Source organism: Pyxicephalus adspersus, chromosome 9 (genome assembly GCF_032062135.1).
Source record: "Pyxicephalus adspersus chromosome 9, UCB_Pads_2.0, whole genome shotgun sequence".
Classification (NCBI taxonomy): Eukaryota; Metazoa; Chordata; class Amphibia; order Anura; family Pyxicephalidae; genus Pyxicephalus; species Pyxicephalus adspersus.
Genome location: NC_092866.1, coordinates 40147767 through 40172739, shown reverse-complemented (window position 1 = coordinate 40172739; position 24973 = coordinate 40147767). Strand labels below are relative to the sequence as shown.

At 37.3% G+C, this 24973-nt stretch overlaps 1 protein-coding gene across 3 annotated transcripts; it reads left to right on the top strand.

The window, feature by feature from the left end:
- The first annotated feature begins 1842 nt into the window (after window positions 1-1842).
- LMNTD2 (lamin tail domain containing 2) lies at window positions 1843-24872 on the top strand. Of its 3 annotated transcripts, none has more exons than XM_072421651.1 (9): window positions 1843-1996; window positions 9620-9684; window positions 11496-11679; window positions 12496-12615; window positions 15485-15633; window positions 15746-15852; window positions 17122-17168; window positions 19008-19167; window positions 23850-24872. In XM_072421651.1, the coding sequence occupies exons 1-8, from the start codon at window positions 1994-1996 to the stop codon at window positions 19125-19127; spliced, it is 795 nt and encodes a 264-aa protein (XP_072277752.1). In that variant the 5' UTR covers window positions 1843-1993; the 3' UTR covers window positions 19128-19167; window positions 23850-24872. The 3 variants fall into 3 exon arrangements, with proteins under 3 accessions (XP_072277752.1, XP_072277751.1, XP_072277750.1); XM_072421650.1 differs by lacking the exon at window positions 23850-24872 and adding an exon at window positions 19723-19843; XM_072421649.1 differs by lacking the exon at window positions 23850-24872 and having other exon boundaries at window positions 1844-1996; window positions 19008-19263.
- Window positions 24873-24973: the final 101 nt, after the last annotated feature.

Below are 24973 nucleotides of genomic sequence, written 5' to 3'. Positions count from 1 at the left end.
ACATTACCAAATCTAAAAAAAATATAGGCTAAAAAACAAAACAAAATAATAATAATTAAAAAAATGTAAACACCATGAAGTAAGCATAATAAAATGTTTAATGTTGTACATATACACATAGATATACACTTTACAAAACTGTGCGAGTGTTCTGGATTATATTATATTCATGTTATATCCCTGCATGTAATCAGAGGTTAATATTCAAAACTTGCTATTTTGCATGAACTGGTATTGTAACTTTGGAGTCATTATTGGATTAATCACCATAAAATATCTCTGTTCTTCTAAATAGACTTGAAACTTACTGTTAATGCCAGCTAGAGGATAATATTTTGGGGGCAAAAATCGTATGACACTCTTGTGAACTGAGCATTATGTATACATTACATAGGTGATACCACAAAGAAATTAAAGTATAACTCATATGTGATGAATTCAGTAGATTTATGTCTTTAGTGAACCAAAAAAAATGATGAATATAATAATAATGGACACAACATTACCACTTTAATTGAACTACAGTGTGGAAACTAAACCCTCTTAATAAAACTGTGTTCATGCAGGTCCTTATTTCAAATAGGACAGGCCATGTCCCTTCTGCAATACAATAGCTTAGGGTGCTTGATCACCAAGGTTTTTTTTTGCACCCACTGGACCCAAATCTGTCACAGGCGCCCACCATCTTTTTCTTCTCTCAAGTTTTAGATATTTGGCCATCTTGATTGGGAAGGTGAGGATGAAGTAACTCTCGCACATGTGCAAAATGAGTTCATTCAGTCCTGGCATCCTCAAGGGAGCCTGGCATAACCTGCAAATATCGGCATTGTATGCTGAACTGTGCATAGGAATCCTTGGTGGCAAACAGTGGTTTGCATGGAAAGCTATTGATTCCACATACCATGTAGGCTTGAGGTCCTCCACAACTGCTAAATAAACAGAATCACAAGCCTCCTGCTACTCTATGAAATGAACTCTCATTTGTGAGTTTTATATCAATATACAGCATTGTGCAAAAGCTGGTAAAAATGCTTCAGAGAGAAGATACTTTCAAAATAAAATAAATAGTAAAAGTAAATAGTTGTTCCTAATCAATTAACATATAAAGTGCTAAGCAGAAAAAAAATTCAAATCAATATCTTTACTTAAACAAAAGCATCATTTCTCCCAGATAGATGTGCACAATTAAGCATTTGCAGGCAGCTGGTCCAGTGCATGATTAAACCATACACTCATGATTTAATATACCATACAAGTGGTAATGATCATTAATATAGCATGTTTAAATATAATCATTAAACAGATTCTGATGTGCAGGATTTATAAAACTGGGTGAGCAAAAGTCATTTCACAAACATGTTGAAGTCACTGAAGAAAGTTTAATAATGTAAATCTTACACAATGGCAAGACTGAGCACAGCACCATGACACAGGGTGGGTGGTCTTACTGCAGAAACAAGGTACATCACAGGAAAAACTTTCAAGGAAGCCTGGTGTTTCCTGCCTTACTGCTCAGTCTGTTCTGCATAAGCACAAAGAAACAGATAACCCTAAAGCGTACCTAAACTCAGAATTTTCAGTTTACATAAAAGGGTAGACAACCCTTTACTGTAAAGGTAAAATTCTGTTGTTTTTTTAAATGCAACACCATTTAAAAAAAAAAAGGAGCAGCACCGCCCCCTAATTATCGATTGCCTAGGCGCAAAGCCTCCCGGGATACCTATGTCACACATCCCAGAAGGCTCTTGGGTGCTCCTTCTGCGCATGCTAAAGCATCCCGGGCATGCGCAGATGGAGCCTTTAGGTGAAAAAGAAACAAATCTCACGCATGCGCAGTGAGGTCGGCAAGCTTTTTCCAACCTACGTCACCTGATCTCTCGCATGGGTCGTGTGACATAGGAAGAAGAGGCGAAGATGGCAAAGATGGATGCCGGGATGACACAGGACCTGATGGAAGAGACCTCCGGATGGATCGGACTGCCCTGCGGCATTGATGGTAGGTGTATTTTTTGTGTTTTTGGGGGAACTTGTGTAAACAAGTAGCCACAAAACTGGAATTCAACACAATGTCAGGAAACAATAGGGAGTGATGAGCCCATATTTAAACTATTTAGCTGTGACAAATAACACAAACCGCATGGGTAGTGGTACAAAGAAAAATGATTGAAGTCAATGGTGAAGCATAGTGAAAGTTCCTTGGCGTTTTGGGGCTGCATGTCTGTATAAAGAGTTGTGAGCTAGATCAGAAATAATGCTGAACTACAGGCAGATATTTATCCATTATGCAGTACCACCATGGAGGTGTCAGATCAGTCACAAATTCATTTTGCTGCAAAACCTTAACCACACACCCAAAGTCATGGAAACTTTCTTCACTGAAAAGAAGAACAAGGAGTCGAGAAGAGATGTTATGGACCCACAGAGTGCTAATCTTAGCATAATTGGGGCTGATGAGATAGCCTATATCAAGAAAAGAATTGTGTTAGTTCAACCAGAGTTCCTAAAAAAAAACTAAAAAACCTATTTAAAAATTTTGCTTTTAGAATGAAAGGCAAAGAATGGACAACCCCAAATATTGTTTTAATTTAGGGCATATTTTGTTTCTGTACTTTGACCCCAAATCATTAATAGTAAATACCTAAAACTTTTCCACATCCCTGTATATACATGGGGTAGAAGTAATCCCCAAAAGTGTTGCAGTTCAGCAGCAGTTATGGAACACTGTGACTCAAGATCAATTGCAGTACGTCACATTACATATAGATATATATATAGATATATATATAAATATATATATATATTATATATATATAACTTTTTATATATATATCATCCGGCTCACCCACATCATCCGGAGCAGCGGCCGCATGGTCTGAGGAAGAGCTGGTTGGCGCCATCTTGCTGGTCAGGCAGCTTTAGCAGTCTTCTTGGCGGGCCTCCTCGTATTGCGGGAGGTCATTGATTTAATCACCGCTGGGTACCCTGAAGGTCTGGGAGGCAGGAGAAGGTGGAGAGGGCTGAAAACTCTGGTAGATGAGCTAGTGGAGGCCTTTAATTTCCCCTCACAGAGCGGAGCAGGCTCACAGTGTGTCCATCAGCCGATCCCGCGCATTCACACTCTAAATGACAGTGAATTTTAAAATGCACTGTGAATTTGCTTGTTTCCACATCAGGGCAAACATTTGCACGCACATGCTATGAAAATTTAGGCCAGTCTCTGCAATTATCCACAGTTGGCAGCTGTATAAATGTGCATGCCAACAATTGTACCACTCCAATCTTACAAAAAACTTTCTGAAGGTCATATTAGGTCTTTGGAAGCTTTTTTGCCCTGGCATTTCCACTCCATCACTTTTATAGTGTATCTTTGTATAACAAATTGCAGGACTTTTATATACTTCAAAATATATATCTATATATTATAAAATATATTATACCCATTTGTTTTAAAAAATGCCTTGCTCTGTTCTGTACTTTTCTAAGTGTCATGGCTGCAATATTCAAGGGAATCCATCCAAGTTTTTCATCATAACCTTGGAATGTTACAGCATACATTAATTAGTATAAATTGATCATTATTTAGAAGCAAACCTATATTGATAAATGTAGTTCACATCAGCTACTAAATTAGTGGCTGATGAGTGACCCTGGCCCTCACTTACATATTTACATACATTGTAATTAAAGAAAATAGCAGATTCGTAATTTAATTGATACTAATATAGGTGGTTTACAGTGGGTGGGGCAAGTTCCAGGTGTAAGACACAGCTAGTATTTTTAGTGCTCACCCCTGGTTGTATCTAGGAGCTTTGATATTCTGAAGTCCTGGTTGTATCTAGGAGCTTTGATATTCTGTAGTCCTGGTTGTATCTAGGAGCTTCAATATTTTGTAGTCTTGGTTGTATCTAGCAGCTTTGATATGCTGTAGTCCTGGTTGTATCTAGCAGCTTCGATATTCTGTAGTCCTGGTTGTATCTAGGAGCTTCGATATTCTGTAGTCCTGGTTGTATCTAGCAGCTTTGATATTCTGAAGTCCTGGTTGTATCTAGGAGCTTCGATATTCTATAGTCATGTTTCAACCAAACACCATCTGGGGGGTTCACTGTCAGACATTGTTGCCAATGAAACATTGTTGTACCTTGCAAGGAATAATTAATTCATCTTAGTGAATATAGTGATAGCTCACTTAGCAAAGAATACCCTATCATGTGCATAAAAATCTAAACTTCGATATTCTGTAGACCTGATTGTATCTAGGAGCTTTGATATTCTGAAGTCCTGGTTGTATCTATGAGCTTTGATATTCTGTAGTCCTGGTTGTATCTAGGAGCTTCAATATTCTGTAGACCTGGTTGTATCTAGGAGGTTTGATATTCTGTAGATAATTATGCCATATGATCACATTGGTCATTGCACTGTCTGAACTCAGATATGGGTTGAAATCGCTTTAGTGCAATGTGTAAGCACATTTGGTTAATGAAAAAGATATTTTGTCCACCTCTTTGCTTCTACTCACTGTTGGCATTCATTTATTACCTTATGGTTGTAAAACTGTGCTTGTTAAATTATGGGACTGGGCATTAAAAAGGGGTAGATGATGTGTTGGTAATATACACCTTGCTACAGCTCATTTATTAGCATATTGTTACAGCACTCAAGAGACTACATGGTTGACCACCTTTTGTAGTGCACCAAATTTCTAATTGTTCTGAGACCTTTTTCATTATAAATTATATCTACAGCTCCCAAACACCAACCTGTCCTGTCCAAATGGGTGATTAAGTCCACAGTTTGGCTATGTAGTCTACAGACTCAAAAAGAGATGTTTATACTCTCATATGTGCCCTGAGTAATATAATGTGATATGCCTCAGTGTTAAGTTTCCAGAGCAGGCGGTCCTGACCACAGTACTAGAGAAGTAGGTTACTGTATTGGGTTTATGTTTACATTTGTTTATTTTTGTGGCACAGATGAAGAATGCAACTTTAGGAGAATGAAAAAAGCTATACTTTATAGCAAAATTATTTTGTGATCAAAACATTCTTTTTTATTATTAACATTCTACACTCAGTATCCCATGGGGTATTGGGTGTAGATTATTGAGAAAAAAGAATTGAAATGATTGTAGCGTCAGGCTGCAACATAACAAATATGAAAAGTGAAGGTGTTCTGAATACTTTCTGAAGCCACTTACAATTGTCATACAATTGCATAAAATTTTGTACAGTTACTGTACCCATAATCTTTAGGTCATCATAACTGCCCAGTGTGGCATTATCAAGCTGCTGAAAGTTAATTGTAGTGTCTCTTTCAGGCCACCTGTATATTGGCTTTTGGTGGAAAATGCTTTTAAGAACTCAAGAGTACATCTACAATCTGTAGTCTGGAAAAGTATTTCCAATAGACAGGCTAATGTGAATGAGTGCAAATCATGCAGGAAAAGCAAGGCTGGGGGGATCAATGTGCTAAATACATTATGTTCTGATGAATCAGTGACTATTCATGCTGTCATTTGATGAGTTTTTAAGTACACATTTTACAGGTTGTTTCTGAAGAATACCTGGAATTCAATACATGTCCAGATAGGATTTCTAGTACAATCTATGTGCGTAGTGCAGGTTTTATAAGAAAACTGTAAAAACACTGTCACCGGGCCTTGCTGACGGATCCTGGAAGAGATGAATATCTCAAAAGAGTAGATTGTAATTCTGTGCTGCAGCATCTTGTCCTATGTTATGGCATTATGTGGTTTTCTGGGATGCGACAGTAAAGCCCTGGGACATCATTAGTGCCAGAAGAAAATGGATGGAGGCTGACAAGTTGGTGGACCTGATGATGCCCTGTATATAAAGTTTTAATCTTCAAAATACATATATATATAAATATGTTATGTTATAGTTTTTGGGTTTGGGAATTTGAGAGAATTTGGAAGTCTCAGCTGATTTAGTAAGGGTCCATGCATATTGGCATCTCAGGACAGTAGTAATTTGCAAATGTGCTTTACTGTATTATATTTACTATACTGTATGTGTTAATGAAAACAAAAATGTCCTATTTTGAGTAGTAAACACGTTTTTCTCGCAATTCTGATATTATAATTGCCATGTAATATAATGTAGAGATATAGTGGTTCCACCCAAACAATATTAAGATAGGTAAAGCCTTAGGATCTGACCTGCAGGATCAAATCACTGTGCTAAATGAGTTATGTTTTATTTCCATACCGCTATACCTTATTTCACTATTCACTTTTAGCTTGGTTTCCTGATTGGTGAACATTTCATATACAATCATGGCCAAAATATTGCCATTTGTGTCGAAAATACACCAGTTCTCCCATAAAAAAATGTTCCAATTACAAATGCCTTGGTATTGTCATGTTTAATTCTTTTGTTGACACTGCGAGAACACAAAAATGCAGAGCAAATTCCAAACAAAATGTCAAAATGGCCTGGACAAAATTATTGGCACCCTCAACCAAATATTTGGTAGCACACACTTTGGAAGAAATAACTGATGTTAATCACTTTCTGTAAAAATCAATGAGTCTTTTAAATCTATCTACTGGAATTTAGGACCACTCTCCCTTTGCCAGCTGCTCCAGGACTCTCATAAAATTGATGACATACTCAAAGAATTGATGACATACTGTAACTGCATACTGCACTTTGTATATGTAATTTTTGATGGCAGGCACACACATGAATTATTCCTTGATTTGACAGATATGTCAGAAAGACATGGGGCCCTAGTTTAGTAATGTTGGGAATGTGGAAAATATTTAATATGTTAGTCCTTTGCAAGTCTGATCCTATAGAGCCATTTGCCTGTTTGTAACTGACGTGTTAAAGAGAGATCACTAACATTCATGCATTGTATAAATATCTCCCCCACTCCTCACCTCTATATTGGGGACGTCCCCCACTCCTCACCTCTATAATAGGGATGTTCCCCTCTCCACACCTCTATAATAGAGACCTTCCCCACTCCTCACCTCCATAATAGAGACCTCCCCCACTCCTCACCTCTATATTAGGGACCTCTCCCACGCCTCACCTCTATAAGTGGCAGCTCCCCCACTCCTCACCTCTATAATAGGGATGTCCCCCACTCCTCGCCTCTATAATAGAGACCTACCCCACGCCTCACCTATATAATAAAGACCTCCCCCACTCCTCACCTCTATAATAGGAATGACCCCACTCCTCAACTCTATAATAGGAACCTCCCCCACTCCTCACCTCTATAATAGGGATGTTCCCCTCTCCACACCTCTATAATAGAGACCTTCCCCACTCCTCACCATAATAGAGACCTCCCCCTCCCCTCACCTCTATAATAGGAACCTCTCCCACTCCTCACCTCTATAAGTGGGGCCTCCCCCACTCCTCACCTCTATAATAGAGACCAACCCACTGCTCACCTCTATAATAGAGACCTCCCCCACTCCTCACCTCTATAATAGGAATGTCCCCCTCTCCACACCTCTATATTAGAGACCTCCCCCCTCCTCACCTCTATAATAGGGATGTCCCCCACTCCTCGCCTCTATAATGGAGATCTACCCCATACCTCACCTATATAATAGAGACCTCCCCCACTCCTCACCTCTAAAATAGGAACCTCTCCCACTCCTCACCTCTATAATAGGGATGTCTCCTACACCTCACCTCTATAATAGGGATGTCTCCCACCCCTCACCTTTAAAAAAAAAGGGACCTATCCCACTCCTCACCTCTATAATAGGGACCTCCCCCACTCCTCACCTCTATAATATATATTTGGGGAGGGGCACAATCAGGGGCTGGAATTTAGTCCATAAGCAAGTATGTTGTGAACTCAATACAGGATGCACATAACATTTATATATATCATTTCTGATTTATCTTCTATTTATGTAAATGTAAAGTAAATCCGTAATCATCATTTTCTGCCAGAACAGAGATAGCTCATTTACTTATTTACCAGAGTCATATATTACAACTGAAAAACATAGTGACTCAGTAGTTATGACTTATCCGTTATGTAATGTATTATAATATATTGTATTGTAAGAAATAAACAATACATTACAGTGCTAATGAAATAATATTTCTTTTGACAAACAACTCCAAAGTATTGCTCAAAAAGCCTAAAACTATTTGATGTTCAAAAAAAATCTAATTTATGATTGTGCTTCAAATCTAAAGCATACCTGAAGCCCAACGAGAAGAATTATAATAGAGGTCTGGACTAAGCAACTCAGTGTTTCAGGGACACCAAGCTCAACGTTTATCAAGGCAACAGACAGTTGTAATCAAATAGTGATCTTCTATGATCCCCTTTGATCTTCTTGATGATGAGAATTAGAGTGAATTGAGGTCTACAGATCTTGTTTTCAGCTGTGATTGCTGCATACATATAAAACACCATATAACACAAGCTGTAGTAACCTTCGATATGTGTTTACTTTGGATTTATTGCAGAATCCCTAGATTTTATTACATGAGAAGACCCTGGGGCACATTTCATATTAGAAGTGTAAAATATTTTTGGTTTACCAGCCTCCAGCAATGCTCAATACACTGAGCACACCTGCAGTACAACGAATTCCTCTTGTGTAATTTCTACTGTTTGCTGGCACAGGAGCTGAGGCTTTGTGGCTCCTGGAAGTCTGAGGGTTGGCATTAAATATGTCACTGTGCTGAAGTATTGTGTATGCTGGAAGTAAGCTTTTATTTTACCATGATACAGAAAGATTCAGATGGAGATAAAACTTACCCTAAGGCATAGATTGACAGATGACAGGTGGAAAGTTATTTGACTGTCATTTTGTATTGCTTGAAACCCATTGCTCTCCCTAGTGCAATGTTCTCACAAGGTAGAAAATCACTATGGGGTCTATTTAAAAAGCAGTAAATCTGAAATTCACCTAAACATTATCATGTGGACAATCGATTATTGTCATTGAAACACATGGACTTGGAAGATTATCTATATAGGAATGTTTCAGTGAATAACAGCCACTTCCTATATCAGAAAGAATCATTGTCTTCCGGGGTATCCCTATACAGCTCATTTCTGACCAAGAGCCATGTAGTGTATCAGAAAGGGCTGGAATGAGTTGTCTAAGGCTTGCTTTAGAGCGGCAGATCTCTTCCTTATTCATGTAACATCTCCTAGTGTTCCCATTGTTGGTAGTTGTGTACTATATGATGGACTCAAACAATCAAGGTCACACAGTTTTTTCTGTATTATTTAACACTGAGTACATAGTAAAAGATACATTAGGTAAAACAATGATTACCTAAAGGGAATCTAAACCAAAAAATGTAATAAACAGCAGCTTACTTGTCCCTGGTTACGACGGACCACTAAGAGACATCAATTATTGCTATCTAGATGCTAAATTTTCACCAGAGAAGATCATGAACATTCTTGGGTGATACATAACTAATGTCTGTATGTATTATTATTATACCATTTTTCTCCAAGCAATTTTTATTATATATGCCTAATCCATGTATTAACGACAAGATAGTGCTATTAACAGGAGTTGCATTTGTTCCCACTTATTTGATGATGCTCACTTCATAGATGCATAGATGTATTAATGTTTGATATTCATCTATTGCTAAAGGTAATCAAAGATGATTTGCAAGACAGAAGACTAATGGGGAGAGCAACAATATTGGAACCATTCAAGTAAGATATATTCTATTTATAGTGTAAATGTATCCTTTTCTGAATATTATAAAGAAAATGATTGCAGAGTAAGTTGTCTTTGTATCAATAACATAGAACTTGGGATGTCAGAGTTTACAACTCTACCTAGATCCATATTTCCAATATTGTTAGAAGGGCAGTCCAAAGAGGCAGTCCAAAATTTTTTCAGATATTGGTATAGTCTGGGGGACTTCTTATATATCATAAATACTTGAACAGTGGGACCTTCTTGGCATTGTTCCTTTTTCTCAGCCAGGGGGGTTAAGGGTTCGTATCCAAACTTCTGTGTTCTAGTTACAAGAATGTTATGTTCTTGATAACATAACTAAAAGATCCAACAGTGAGAATAAGGATCTTTCATTATGGACATATCATTTAAGTTTTCTTGTATAAATTGAAGAACTCAAGTGACACACAATTGTGAATGGAGTCCAAGGGAGTATAGTGCATACTGGCAATGTTACTACTCTACAGTATACTTCACAGTACTTGGGGGTGATATAGAGAGGACTAATTAGGGACAAACCAACAGTAACATCCACTATATGCTACCATAGCTTTATTCCATTAATTGCCTCTATATGCCTTGAGCCCTGAGCAGAATTACACTTGTACTCCTGCTAGTTCTCAGACACACAAATACTAAAGATGAGCTATGGGAAAGCTAAACAACACATATTTGTTGCTGTATTGTTACAACACATGTTATAGGTAAATTTGCACCTAGACAATTGACTTGACTAGAAATTGACTTTTAATAAATAAAAAAACTGACAAAAAGAAAATGAATGCAGCTTACCACATTCAAGCATAAGTTGGTAATATATGTGCCTTTTACCCCTTGAGCCTTCCTATTGGGTTATTATTGTGATAGTCAACTGAACTGATTGGTACAATGTTTGGCTATGCGTAACAAGAAGGACAGAGGGAATTTCAAAGGTTTCTTATAGCTTTTACGCATTTTAACACAAGCTTTACACGAAAAGAAACATAAAAGGTAAAAAGTATATTTTTTACCTTTTTCAGGTTTTTTTGTCTTATTTATAGGGTTAAATAGAGGCTTACGCTGCAGACATTTTCATAATCATCTAAATATGAAAGAAGAATACATTCTGTTTAAACTTAAAATATATATAAATACATTATTATATTAAATATAATAATTATTTTGTTTAAAGAACCTAATTTTAACTGATGGCAATTAGGAAGAAGTGCTAGCCAAGGCTGGAAGTGGGATCCCTCTCCTTCTGGAGTCAGTAGCAGCTGCTGCCTCAACATCCCCAGTAGTTATATACCAGCAATGTACCTAAATAAAACAGACCTTATGCTAAATTCTTTAACTGTAAAGCATGTGTTTTTTCTTGTCAAAATTGTTATTTTCAACCACTTGACTGTTTTTATTTTTTTTTTAATATCTCCTTGCTGAAAAGAACTACAACAATTGGCAATAATTAATATATAAATTCCAGTCAACACGTATATTTTGCTTTGTTTTGTCTTTTTTTAGTAAAGAGATTTCACTTTCTGTAATGGCGATCAAACAAGAATGGGTTGAAGAGCATAAAAAACCTGTTGGATATATTTTGTCCAGTTTCCTGTCTCAGTGATGAGAAAATGAGTAAACATCTCCCTAATAACTACAAAACAAAACATTAAAATACAAAAGTAATATAAACAGAAATACTAACCCCTCCACAATAAAAGAAAAACAATTGGGAGTTCCCATTTAGGACTTCTTAAATGAGGCCTCACAACAAATAAATACATTCCTTTTTTTTGTTGATCTATAGCTCTCTGTGTCCTCTGAAGATTGCTGAAGTCAATTCCTTGGGCCACTTTGTTCGGATAGGTAACTCTTCTCACCAAGATATTGATATAAGTGGCTTCATCCTGTGGCAGCTGGAAGGAGGACATGCTGTGTCTATGTATCGATTTCCACAGAACCTTATCCTTCCTGCTCATCAGCATGTTACGGTAAGAAGAGCCCAAATCAGTCTCAGAGTTATCAATAAAAACTGAAATTTGTCTTATTTGGATGATGTTCAATGGAACGTTTAGTTTAAATGTTGAATGAAGTTCATGGTCGTCATCAAATTATAAAATGACCCCAAACCAGGGCTTTTAACATCTCAATAAATATTTAGGATGACTCCTCAGGGTGTTGGGTTTGATCATAAAACAAAAATAGTACAGATCCCTTTATGAGCCATGCTTTCCTGGACTTATAGAATCTCATGCTGCATGTCTACATCCTTCATGTCTTTGGGTTCTTGGTACTTCCCGTGTGACCCTGCTGCACAATGTTCTTTAAGTCACAATGACCCTCTCAGAACGTTACTCACATTGATCATCCAACACACTTTTCTGATAGTCAACAGCAGTAAGCTGTGTTCTGAAACAGTTTTTCTCTACTTTCTCAACATGGGGGAGACCATGAAGTAACTTTAAGGTCTTAGGGAACCCTGACAATAAAAGGAATATCCATAGCTCAACATGTAATGTGGTAAGAATACTTCTTACATTGCTGGTCACTGGTAAGAATATCACCCTTACAGATAGCCAAATAATTTATTTTGGTGTCAACTGCTCTACCACTGTCCAATCTCAAGATGGGTTGGCCAGTGATATGGTGGTGATGGAGGTGGCAAAAAGGGGGGGTAATTTTTTTATGTCACTAAACAAAATTACAATTCCTATGGCAGGCAAAACAATTTGAACTTATTTCTGGCAACTAGGTATTTAGCGTTTTGCTTATTATTTTATGTTTAAAAATCATTTCATATATTTTAGGTTTGGGCATCAGCAACAAAAGTTTCCCACAACCCTCCTACGGATTTATTATGGAAAGGATGTGTTTATTTCAGAAGCCACCCGCAATGTATCACTGTCCTGTCACGTCCAAATGGTCAGGTAGTATGGATTGATAATTTAGGAAAACTGACATTTATTACTATTGTATATTAAAAATGGTAGGGTTGTAAAAATATATCCAGTTCACAAAAATCCACGTATATATCTGGTCTGCCGTTCACATTTACGTGCCATCTATTGTATAATTAGAATACACAAATAAAGTGAATCTTTAGGTAAGTAAGTAATTTAATTCCTGACATTTCATAACAGAGGAAAAATATGAAAGTCTTTTTTATCATTAGAAGTGGGCTTTGAATTCTCCTTCTTTAAATCCAGCAGGGCCAGTTTTTGAATGGGGTAAACAGAGCAATTGCCCAGGGCCACTACCTTCTCGAGAGCCCCAGTGGACAGAATGGCCGGGGTGCAGGGAACTGGAATTCTGTACATTTGGGGCCTCATATATGCTCAGGACCCCATTTTTTCTAGTGGTCATTGAACTTATTATGGTGCCCTGGTATCAGGAGGGTAAACTGAGTCTAATATTGTAATAGAGGAGGAAATAGATTTTTACTAGCTGCTTTAATAATGTTTACCACATTTGTACTTACAACTAACTTAACAAAGGCTATTGCACAGGAATTGGAGTATCGGGGAGATTGACATAGTAGGGAAATCATACCCAGAGCTGAAAGAAAAGAATGCTAACCATTCATCCAATGTCCTTTGCTTATGTCTCCCTTCCAAATCCCCTGGACAAAGCCTCACGACAATGATTCCTAACCAGAAGCTCATTAGTCATCTTTGACTTTGTGATTACTTGTAGTGGAATCTCTGGCAGGTGCTCAACATAGCAATGTGTTTCATTTCAATACTTGCTGCAATAAATATTGTACCAATCAGTTGCTTTCTCATTTATAATTAAACAACATTTTTTAACTGTGCTTAGTGTGACTTAGCTGTGTACACACTGCTCAGGTATTACTTATTACATATGTGCCCTATGTTGGTGCTATCTGTATCCAAACATAGACCATGTAGGGTCTCAATGCAGCATATATGCCCATAATGACTATGCAATAGCCACAAATAAACCAAATCAAATAGATCTGATCTTTAATTAGTTCTTATTGTCCAAAATACAGGCCACTCCACAGACATGTCAGTGCTATCCATGTGATTAGTAATAAAAACACATAAAAAGAAAACATAAAAGGAACATGATGAACATAAAAAGACATGATGAAAATGTTGCATGTATTTTTGTCAGACCTGAAAACCTATCTGAAATAATTTTGTCATTTTAGTAGCTCTCTGTAACACAGTATGTCAGGAGCAATTTAAGTGTATAAGACTCATAATAGAAACCTTGATGTGAAAGCTGTTGTGCTCTGCCTCCTTGTGGAAGAAAGAGAACACTACAGCCACAAGAAATCATTTATTCAACCAGTGGAATGGGTTTGTTTTTACAGGTTAAAAGGTTTCAGGATTCTCCCACACAGAGCTTTCCAATATTAAATAACGTAATGGATTTGTAAATTAAAATTAAAAAATTGTAATAATTAGCTGCAATAAATATACATAATTTAGAGTAGCCTTTCTCAAACTTTTTTTGAACCTTTAGGAACCCTTTAAATAGTTTTCAGGCCTTAGCGAACACCTACTAAAACCAAGACATCATGGAAAAAATGCAACCTACATTAGCGGTCCGTAGAAAGAATACTGCCCCCTCCCCTTACAGTAGTGCTCAAAATGCCACCATTACAAATTAAAAAACTGAAAAGAGCATTTGTATTATTCTTCTGAATGCCAAGTGGTATTTGCCCCAAACTAAGAGGTCACCATCAAATGGGAGGTAAATGATCTTAAGCTTAAGCAACCCCTAGCAATCTCTGGAGGAACCGTGGTTGAGAATAACTGGTTCAAACCTAAACTCACCCGTTGCTCTTTTGTTCTGGATCCTTGACCTTCTTGACTGGCCAGGCCATAATGATGTGATTTTCGTGCATGTGCATTGGAGTTCATTCCTAACACAAATGTATGTAGAGATCGTACACTGAGCTGCTAATGCATTCTGTACATTCTACAAGAAATTGCAAACATTTTTTTTTTATTGCAGAAAAAAACTAGCCTATTCTTTCTGCAATAAAGAATCTGCCTACTTGCATTTTTTTTAGGTTTAGTTTCACTTTATAAAAAATAATTCTATACTATATATCTGAGCATCTCATGTGTCTAGGTTGGAAACACATTCCTAATGCCTGGGTTGGTTGGCTTTAAGCTTGTGCCAGTGGCATCATTTTGACAATAGTTCATTAACAGAGGCATTCAACCTGCAGCTGACGGTCCCCTGACCTGCTTCTAGCAGGTTGGCTTTCCTACGTACTTGTGTGGGGAATCAAACCCCATTTAAAGCAAATAAAAGCCCATTGCACGCAAATTGAAGTGATCTCCCAGTTTTAATTGATTACTATTACACAAGTCCAAACTTAAATTTTCCATCATGAGATTCATTCCGTCATGATGATCATTCATTAATGTAGTTTCATAAATGTAGAGATTCTCACTAATATTTGGATTCAACCCCGATATTCCATGAGTGATAGCAGCAATAGAATATGCAGTAATCTAAATTAGGAGCCTTATGTATCAGTGTGATCTTACATTAATGATCTGGAGTTATATCGCCTGAGCTACCAAGCTCAAGAAATGCCCTAAAAATGTATTCTGATTGGTGATTGTTCAGATATAACTCCAGAACAAGATCTTTAGGTGTCAAAATGACGATTGTATTTTTAATGTGTTTGTTCCTCATATATAGGACTACATTCAGTCTGCATTTACTGTAAAGTGTTACTCTCATCTGTTTCCCTTTACTTCTTCCTAAAGCCTGGTAATGATTTGTACTGCATATAATGTCTGTCTGCAGCCTGTAGCATCCCATAAGACTGAAGAGTCGCCTTCTATGTATACCAGAGTAAGACAAAGTGTATCACAGAATCAGACGATTAGAAGGTGGCCTGTTGTAGACCAGCACCAACATAACTGCAACCCACAGTCACCTACTGTTCCCTCCAGGTAAAATATAATTAAATCGAGGGTTGGTATTTATTGACTTTATTACCATGTTTGGCTTATACTATTTTTACTTTTTGGGAAATCTAATTTCTTAATGTTTTTCTTCTTCTAGGAGATACAGTATATCTGCTATGTCATACCTGGACAGTAGAGCACTTCACTCTTTGTCTTATACAACTAATTCTGTACAGCGTCTCTCTCCCACATCAAGAAATTCAGGTATGCCACCAACAGAATTTAGGTGAAATATTATATACATTGATATATAAAAAAAAACTATATTGTAGACAAAATCAGAGACATGTAGTACACTAAAAAATCAGTAATTTTATTTCTATGATTTGACTGTGATGAAATCTTTTAGCTGGCTATGAGTCCTGAATATCACCACTGTGCTTCCTATCACACTGAATTGGTCATCTGCATTAAGTATAAACTAGCAATATACTTGAAAAGGGACTTTAAATCCCTTTTTAAATCCTTCACACAAGTGCACATGTCATGTCATGTTGCTAACTGCCCCTCAAAGCAACCCACAATCTAATGTCTCTACCATAGTCATAGTCTAATGTCTCTACCATGGTTAATTTTGGGGGAAAGCCAATTAACCTACCACATTTGGGATTTAGTTTCAGTGTTAGTTGTGTCAATATCGTTACAAGATCAAGGCCTAGTGTATGTGAATACTACACGTAGGATCAGTTTTTCCCTAAAGTGGCACTAAATGTATTTGGGACATTGTGGGTGATGGCAAACTTGTGACCCATAGATCAACTATAAGTTCTATGTGTACAATATCATACAGTAACTATGCGGTAAATCAGTATTGGAGGTATCTGGATGTGCTGTCCCTTCCTGCTTTAGCCAAGTTGCCATTTGTAAGCGTTTGTGATTAGGACCTTATCCACAGAAACCGAAAGGCAGTAAAATTGTGTTTGCAAATCTGACTTTGTGTTGTCTAGAGCCAACCTAAAGTGCACCTGTGCCAAGACCATGAATATAAAACTATAGTCTTAGCAAGCAGTAAAATGAACTAAAGGTAAAACATGAGCTATGAGTTAATGTGTGCTTTTAATGTGATATTCTCTTTTACAGATGTCCTTAAAAAACCACAGTATGGTTTGTGGTACTTTTGACAGTTTATAAACGACTACTTTAAATTTATATTATGAGACTGTCAGGCTGCCCAGATTCTGCTGTGACTGAAAAAAAGCTAAGTTTTTGGTGAACTTAGAAAATCAATTTTCTACCAATGCTGTTTAGAATATGCAAAAACTTTAAAATATACTTTATAGTCTGGGAAACGGTTCATTTTATTTTCAACCAACTCTATCTATCCAGAACTAAACCATAGTTTAAGAACAGTTCCTACAACGTTTATATATCATTTTGCCAGCCCTCTTCTTTTGACTTGCGTTATTGTTTGTCTGTTTTCACATGCTACTTAGTGACCTATATTACTGATTCTTTTTACTGATCTTTTTACAGCAATACCCAACCATAGCCCTGCTCCTATGTTTGTTTCTTGGCATCCAGTAAGTAAGAATTGAATAACTATGATGTTACTCCACTAAAATGGTTTACATTTAGTACTCATTTAGTAGGTTAGGTTGAAAAAAGACATAAGTTCATCAAGTTAAACCACTAGGGAAATAAACATATCTCAGATATAAAACCCTATAAGACATGGTTGGGCCAGAGGAAGGCAAAAAAACCCCTGGTACAATTTGCTTCAACAGGGGAAAAAATTCCTTCCTGATTCCATGAGGCAATCGGATGTTCCCTGGATCAACAGTCTTTGTTATTATAATGCCTTAATACCCAGTTATATTCTTTGCTTCTAGGAAAGGAACCAACTTTTTCTTAAAGCAATCTTTAGTAGTTGCTGAAACTACTTCCTGAGGGAGTCCCTTCCTTATCCGGAGCTTAAACTTCTTTTCCTCCAGGCACAAGAGTGCCCTCATGTTCTTTGTAATGATCTCAAAGTGAATAATGGGGAAGAGAGTTCTTTATATGGGCTGTTTATATATTTATAAAGGGTGATCATATCCCCCTTTAACGTCTCTTGTCAAGAAAGAATAGATTCAGTTCAGATAATATCTCCTTGTAGCTGAGCTCCTCCATTCATTTTATTAGTTTAGTTGCCCTTCTCTGCACTCTCTCCAATTCCACAATGTCCTTTTTGTGAACTGGTGCCCAAAACTGGACTGCATATTCCAGATGTGGTCTGACCAATGCTTTGTACAGGGGCAGGATTATGTCTCCATAGTTTGGTGTCATCTGCAAACACAGAAATGGTACCTTTAATCCCAAACTCTATATCATTTATGAAGATGTTAAACAGTAAAGGTCCCTACACTGAACCCTGGGGTACACCACTAATAAAATTAGTCCATTCAGAGTATGAATCAATAATTACAACTCTCTTGATGCGATCTTTAAGCCAATTCTCTATCCATTTACAGATTGACTTTTCTAAATCTATGGACCCTAACTTGCATATTAACTGTCTATAGGGTACAGTGTGAAATGCTTTAGCAAAGTCCAAGTACACTATATCAACTGCTATTCCACTGTCTACCTGTTACCTACTTCCTCATAAAAAGAGAGTAAATTTGTTTGACAACTTCGGTCTTTCTTGAAGCCATGCTGACTATCACTTATAATAATATTTTCTAGCAGAAACTCCTCTATGTGGTTTTCTTTATTAAACACTCTAGGACCTTTCCAATGTTGGATGTTAAACTAACCGGTCTGTAGTAACCTGCTCCTTTTTTAAAGATAGGAACCACACTGGCCTTACGCCAATCCATTGGTACCATATCAGTGACTAAAGAGTCTCTAAAAGTTAGAAATAATGGCTTTGAAATAACTGAGCTCAGCTCTTTAAAGACACGTGGATGTAATCCATTGGGTCCTGGTGCTTTGTCAACCTTAATTTTGCCCAACTGTTTCTCAATCATATTAATTTTGAGCCATTGTGATTCATTTAAGGCAGTCACATTGCTGTTATGAATTTGTACTTGAGCTCTGCCATTTTCCTTTGTGTACACAAAGCTAAAAAAGTGCTTAGTAAATCCGTCTTTTCTTTATCCCCAGTTACAAACCCAGAGACATCCTTTAATGCTCAGATCCAATCTTTTACATAACAATCTTCTATATGTCTGAAACCACATTCAGCCTTCCATTCTTTATGCCAACCTCTGCTTCTAAATTACAATAACTTCTGGGATCTGGTACAAACTATTATCATGGTGGACACTGTAATTCAAAATTTTATTTAAAATTTATTTTTATGTCATTTCAGTAAACGTCAAAGATCTTGCTCAGGTGCAAGTTCACATCTTCATTAATTTTATCCTTCTTGTTTACAGAGCAGGTTGAATACTGATAGTCCTCTTGTGAGGCTCATGGCCCAGAAGACTGCTCGTTCCAGACGTGGATTTAATTTCCTCAGTCACATTCCCTTTACATTTGATCTTCTGAGAGTGTAGAATGATGAAGAATACTCTGTCCAGTCATATTCTGCAGAGAGTAAGTCAAACAGTTTAAAGAGAACCTGTGTACAGACTATCCATACTATGTATTCTCATATTCTGAACAAGAAGTAAAATCTTTTTAAAACCCCCATTTATCTGTGTAGCTGTATGTATTGTAGAAAAGTAATTTTTCTAAAATAGTAACAGATATCTATGAAGAGCAGATCCTGGGAGATTGCTAAAGACTGCTAGGCTTTTGATGTACACATAGCTGATGTTTGTAAAATGCTAGAAACTGAAAATGGTTAAGTTGGGCATTTTGAGAATAAATTATGTCACAGTAAATGCAGCTAGAGGAGTCAGGGATTGCGATACTTATTAAGAATCTATGAATAATGTAATGTCGGTAGTCTGGGCAATGATTCACTTCTTTGGACTAAAAGCTACAATAAGCTATAACATGAAAGCTGCCTAAATTTTGCCTACCCTGGGTTCTCCTTGTCCACAATAAATGAGATAATGAAATTATAACATTAAACCTTTCTGTTTTTCTTACATAACCCATTTTAGACCCAGTAATATCACTTGATCTTTGTTCTTCTTATTGCAGTGTAGGCATACCATGACTGTTGGGAGCTGCTGGCAGGGTAATGTACATAGCTCTATGAAAATAGGTAGCTGTGGTAATACCCCTTTGTGATCCTGAGGCACAATGATTGAAAGAAAAGAAATCCAGTGCATGGAAAGGGCAGACCAAAGGCAGGAAGACCTGGAAGGAATCGACTAGATGGTGGTGGTGATCATGACCAAGATCTTGTCACTTTGCCTGAGCACCTACATTCATAGATCCCTTGACCTACTTCAAACTAAGGTCTGGTGCCACAATGCTCTCCCCCTGATCTATGGGGGTCCCACATTTCCAATATTACCAAAGGGTTACCTGCAATATTACCAATATTTCCAATATTACCAAAGGGGCACAGCTTACCTGCACTACCCTAATATACAAATGGCCCCAATGGGTAAATATAGAAATTCAGGGTTGCTTTGGGGCAGCAATAACAGCTGTTATGTGGACCTCCTCCCATGCTTAGCCTGGGATAGCTTGTCCTTTCTGTCAATACTCACTATAAGTCTGGGATAGATTGAGAAATTGTCCAGATATACGTTTAACACATTCTTTTTTTGCTCCCCTTTGGGGTAATCCTGAATTTCTACCAGAACTGGCACCCCTGCATTCCTCTGGTGGCTAAATAAAGGCCTTTTTGGGGTGGGGGATCTAATCCTTGGTCATCTAATTGACCATCTAATACAATCCAAAGCTCTGCCTTTGTCTATCGCTATTCCCAACTCCAATCCAATCCTCCACTCCAAGATGGCCCAGGATTCTCCCGATACACCATGACTTACTTTGAGAGTTCATGCAAATCCGTGGCAGAATTTATTGGTCAGATCTCTATTTGACCTTGTTTGCTACCTCTTCCAAAATCCCCTACATGAAAGCTTGGGAAGCAGATATGTATAAATCCTGGGAGCTTCTGGAGTGGCTTGTAATATCTCTAAGATTTCACTTAACATGGGCCTGGCTGAGCAGAACTACAAAGTTATGACAAGATTGCTCGGTGCTTACCTGGTACCTCCGATCTCTGTTTGCAGAGGCATGGGCAGCAAGGAATGCATCTGATGGTCCTGGTGGCACAAGGGTGGCACAAGAATATTGGACAAGGGCTTCCAGCTTAGCTTCTTGGTATTTCACATCCTAATGGCTCCAAGTCTGAAACGTTCCCTATTAAGTAAAATGTAAATGCTTCCACTGAAATACCAAAAAAAGTGTGGTACTTTATGTTGGGACCTAGAATTGTGAACTGAGCTAATGGTTCTATTAATATTACTTTGTAATTGGTTATGATTTATTAATCCCGTATCCCCACCCATCATTTTGTTTTTCTTTGAACAAAAGATATTGAAATAAAAGATTCAAAGAAAAATTACTTGACTACAGAAAACTGTATATAGTGAGACCAATGATATTAGGAATAATAAAAAATAGATTTGGGGATTATAAGTATTTAAAAGTAATAAAAAAATGTATTTTTGGAGATTTGAAGATTTATGGACTGGATAAGTCATCTTGTCCTTTCAAAACATTAATCACAGTAAGATTTGCTGATGCAGTATTCTATCTAAAAGAATGAAATGCCAACCAAGGTAAATACACAGATTAAAAACTTTAGTAATCAGTCAATAGGTATAGAATGAATTGTTCAGGGTCTCACTGACATAAAGGAGATGCAGGGAGTTAGAATGTTGTACATTTGGGATCTCCAATTCATTTTACCCCAGGACCCCATTCTGTCTAAAACTGTCCTGTAAAGCAGGACCTTTACACACATGTATGAAGGCAGGCTAAGAACGGCATGCAAGCATTATTCGGCCATTATTGTGTGTAGTTCACATGGTGGAAAAAGGCATGACGCCAGTTAGGTATACCACTGTACACTCTGTAAATAAAGCTTGTTAATTATATGACCACACTGTGTCCAAAACATTCTGCAAATTGGTATAGTGTCTCCACTGTGAGATCTTTTTTATGTTTACTACAGGCAAATTGCACTGTCTGATCATTTTATGATAGGTGAACAGATCCAGAACTGTATAATATACCAAGTTTGTTGTGTACATATATTCTTTGTTATTATTTCAATTTTTTTTTCAGTTACATTCCTAAATAGCTGATTGTAGCTAATGGATGCAATGAAAAGATACAGATATTCAGGGACATTGAAAATATTTGAGGTCCTAGATCAGCATCTAAATGGAGTGGATAGTACCAGTATAATATTTGGGGACTGGTATCAGCTGCAGTCAGAGAGTAATGTCATTCACCAAACAAAGGATTTTACTCCAAGGCATACAATGCCCCTTGTTCCAGAAATACAATTTTAAAGGGTTTATGTCTGGGAGTGGTGCATTATTTTAGCGCTTTTTTAGTGACACTTTTCATTCTCTTACCATTTTTCCAAGAAAGTGTTTAAATGTTTTTTCCTTACCCATGCAGTAAAGGTTTGGCTCTGGCACTTTAATATTGACTATGTGATAGGTATGCACACATTTATCTCTCAAAATCTAGTTTATCCTGTACAAAAAAACACATAGTTATGTCACTAGGGAAATAAACATATCCCAGATATAAAACTCATATGTATCAAACTAAAAAACATCTGGTGTATGTATATCCAAAACATTATTTTATGTTTTACCTATAATGTAGTAAGTGGATGGGGTTTCAATCAGGGGTGTAAAAAGAAAACAGCAGCCTCCCCCTCCTGTTACCCACATTGCCTCTATAACCACCTCTCATTCAGATATTCGCTGCGTCCACATCTTCCATGCATCCTTGTGTCATCAGTATCTTTTATGCAACCACCTATCCTCCATGCACCTTCATGTAACCCATGTACCTCCGTCAGCCATATCCTTTCTGTACCCTTCTGTCACCCATATCTTTCATGCATCAACCTGTAACTTATATTCCCCACATACACACACCACACACATCCTCCATGCACCCACCCATCACCAATATTCCCCATGGACCCACCTGTCAACCATATACTCTTCACCATCCTCTCATCCACACCCTTCTTTTTTCTACTCATCCTAAGACACGTTCTTCCACTTCTCACTCATCCTCCTTCCATTGGTTCTCTCATAAAGGACACAGCGTCCTCTTTTATAATGTCCTAGCAGGAATGGTGAGGCTTTCTAATAATTTCACCTGGAGAGTCACATAAGAATTAATCTTTTTTAGCAAGTACAAAAACATGGAATATTGAATACACACATTGTGGATGTACAGGTGGATTTGTGTAAACTTTCTGGTCTGTGCCCTTGTGAACATCTTGTGTCCACTTTTTGGGGTTGGCAGGACCTAAGGGAAGAAAGTTATGGCTGTTATGCCCTGATATGTCATGAGACATGAACCAGTAAATGGTTATTTACAACATATAATCTCAATCTAACAATTGCAAGTTTTTTTTCAGTATAATGTAACAAGTGGGTATGGCCAAAAATGAGCTAGCAATGGTTCTGTAATGATTTGATTGCTTAAGATGAGTGTATAATTGTTAACACTGACATTTTCTGGATACGAGTAAAGAAATGCCAGCTTCCCCCTGCCTGACTCTTCCCTGTTAGATTATATGGAAATGGGCCCTCCCTGGGGTAAACGGAGTCGCATGATCTTGCTCCTGGAACTGTTGCTGTTTTGGACCATTGTACTAACTTTTAATTAATCAGTACCTAAGAGTTTTGTGTTGTTCTTTATCCCTTCCTGACACTTGTAGTCCCACAAATACTTCCACCTTGTTACAAATTTCCCCCATCAGCTTTTGTTTTGGTAAAAACTAAAGGAGGTACAACAATGGACAACAAAGAGCCAATTTGGGTGATCTAAGAGAAATGGTTAATTAGACCCCAAACCCGAATGGTATATTATCATCACTGGTATTGCCATCGATATAAATGGAAATTGAACTCATGGATCAGAAAGCAATATCTATATACAAGAGGTTTGTGTATTCTTACATAATCTCAGTATGACCCGTGCAGAAATCCAGTTTGAAAAATGTCCTTTGTGCAGGAATTTTCTGTAGTAAAGACTCGTATCTGCTGTTCTCTCCAGCCTGTAATTGGTGGGTCTGATGGGTGTCTCTATCACCTCTGCTCTCTACACAGGTTATGTGCAGCACAAGTTTTTCTTTTTAACAAGATACTATCTGATTTGCACAGAAAACTGGGGTACACCAAGTGGATTTAAATCGAGTTGAGGAAATAAAGGTTTTTGAATCCAGAGTTCATCTTTACCTAAAACAGTAATGATGTGGTATTACAGTGCACCTCTTTATATATGCTGCTGCCATCTAATGGATTTAAAAGAAACTTACCTAAATACTGATTTATTTGAGTTCATTATATTATTATTATTACACAGTATTTATATAGCACCATCATATTAGCAGCACTGTACAAAGTCAATTGTCGTGTCACTAACTGTCCCTCAAAGGAGCTCACAATCTAATGTCCCTACTATAGTCATACGTCATAGTCTAAGGTCAATTTTGAGGGGAAGCCAATTAACCTTACTGTATGTTTTTGGGATGTGGGAGGAAACTGGAGTACCTGGGGGAAACCCACGCAGACACGGGGAGAACCTGCAAACTCCATGCAGATAGTGTCCTGACTGAGGTTCGAACCTAGGACCTATTGCTGTAAAGGCCAGGGTGATACCTCTGAGACAACCTGCAGAGTTCATCATTACAATTTTAATAATTATTTATAATTTACTACATGTGGATTTATTTTTGTATAAAATTTGGGTGCATTTAGTTTTTTTTTTTCTTTTAATAATATAATATACATTCTGAGATGTTTTATGCTCAGTTGATCACTGTTGTTCTCTCATTTTTGTATGTGATCTTCTAGAATGGTTTGCTAGGTACCTAAGATGACAAAAATTCAGCCCTGGCAAGCTGGATGAGCACTCGATCGGCCTCAATGCTATTTTAATAATGTTTTATATGTTTCTGTTCAAAGAAATATTTATTAGCAAAATATATCACATACTGTATACTGGTATAACTCCTTAAATATTGTCTATAGTTTAGCAGAACTATGCACATGCAGCTATGGTGATGTAAATCTGTGAACAGTATGGGAGAATTTCTTTCAGGCATGGAGAGGCAGAAGAATAGGGATAATGTGAATAGAGTTGGTGGCATGTATCTGATGTACATTTAATGTTGCATTTTAATTCTGCTGACATTGTGCCAAATATTCAAACAGAAACCAATAAACATTTA

Bases quoted from the DNA above. Each gene is read 5' to 3' on its own strand.
- LMNTD2 (XM_072421651.1), top strand. The intron at 9,685-11,495 runs GTAAGATATATT...GTTGATCTATAG, and splicing joins ACAATATTGGAACCATTCAA to CTCTCTGTGTCCTCTGAAGA. The intron at 11,680-12,495 runs GTAAGAAGAGCC...CATATATTTTAG, and splicing joins CTGCTCATCAGCATGTTACG to GTTTGGGCATCAGCAACAAA.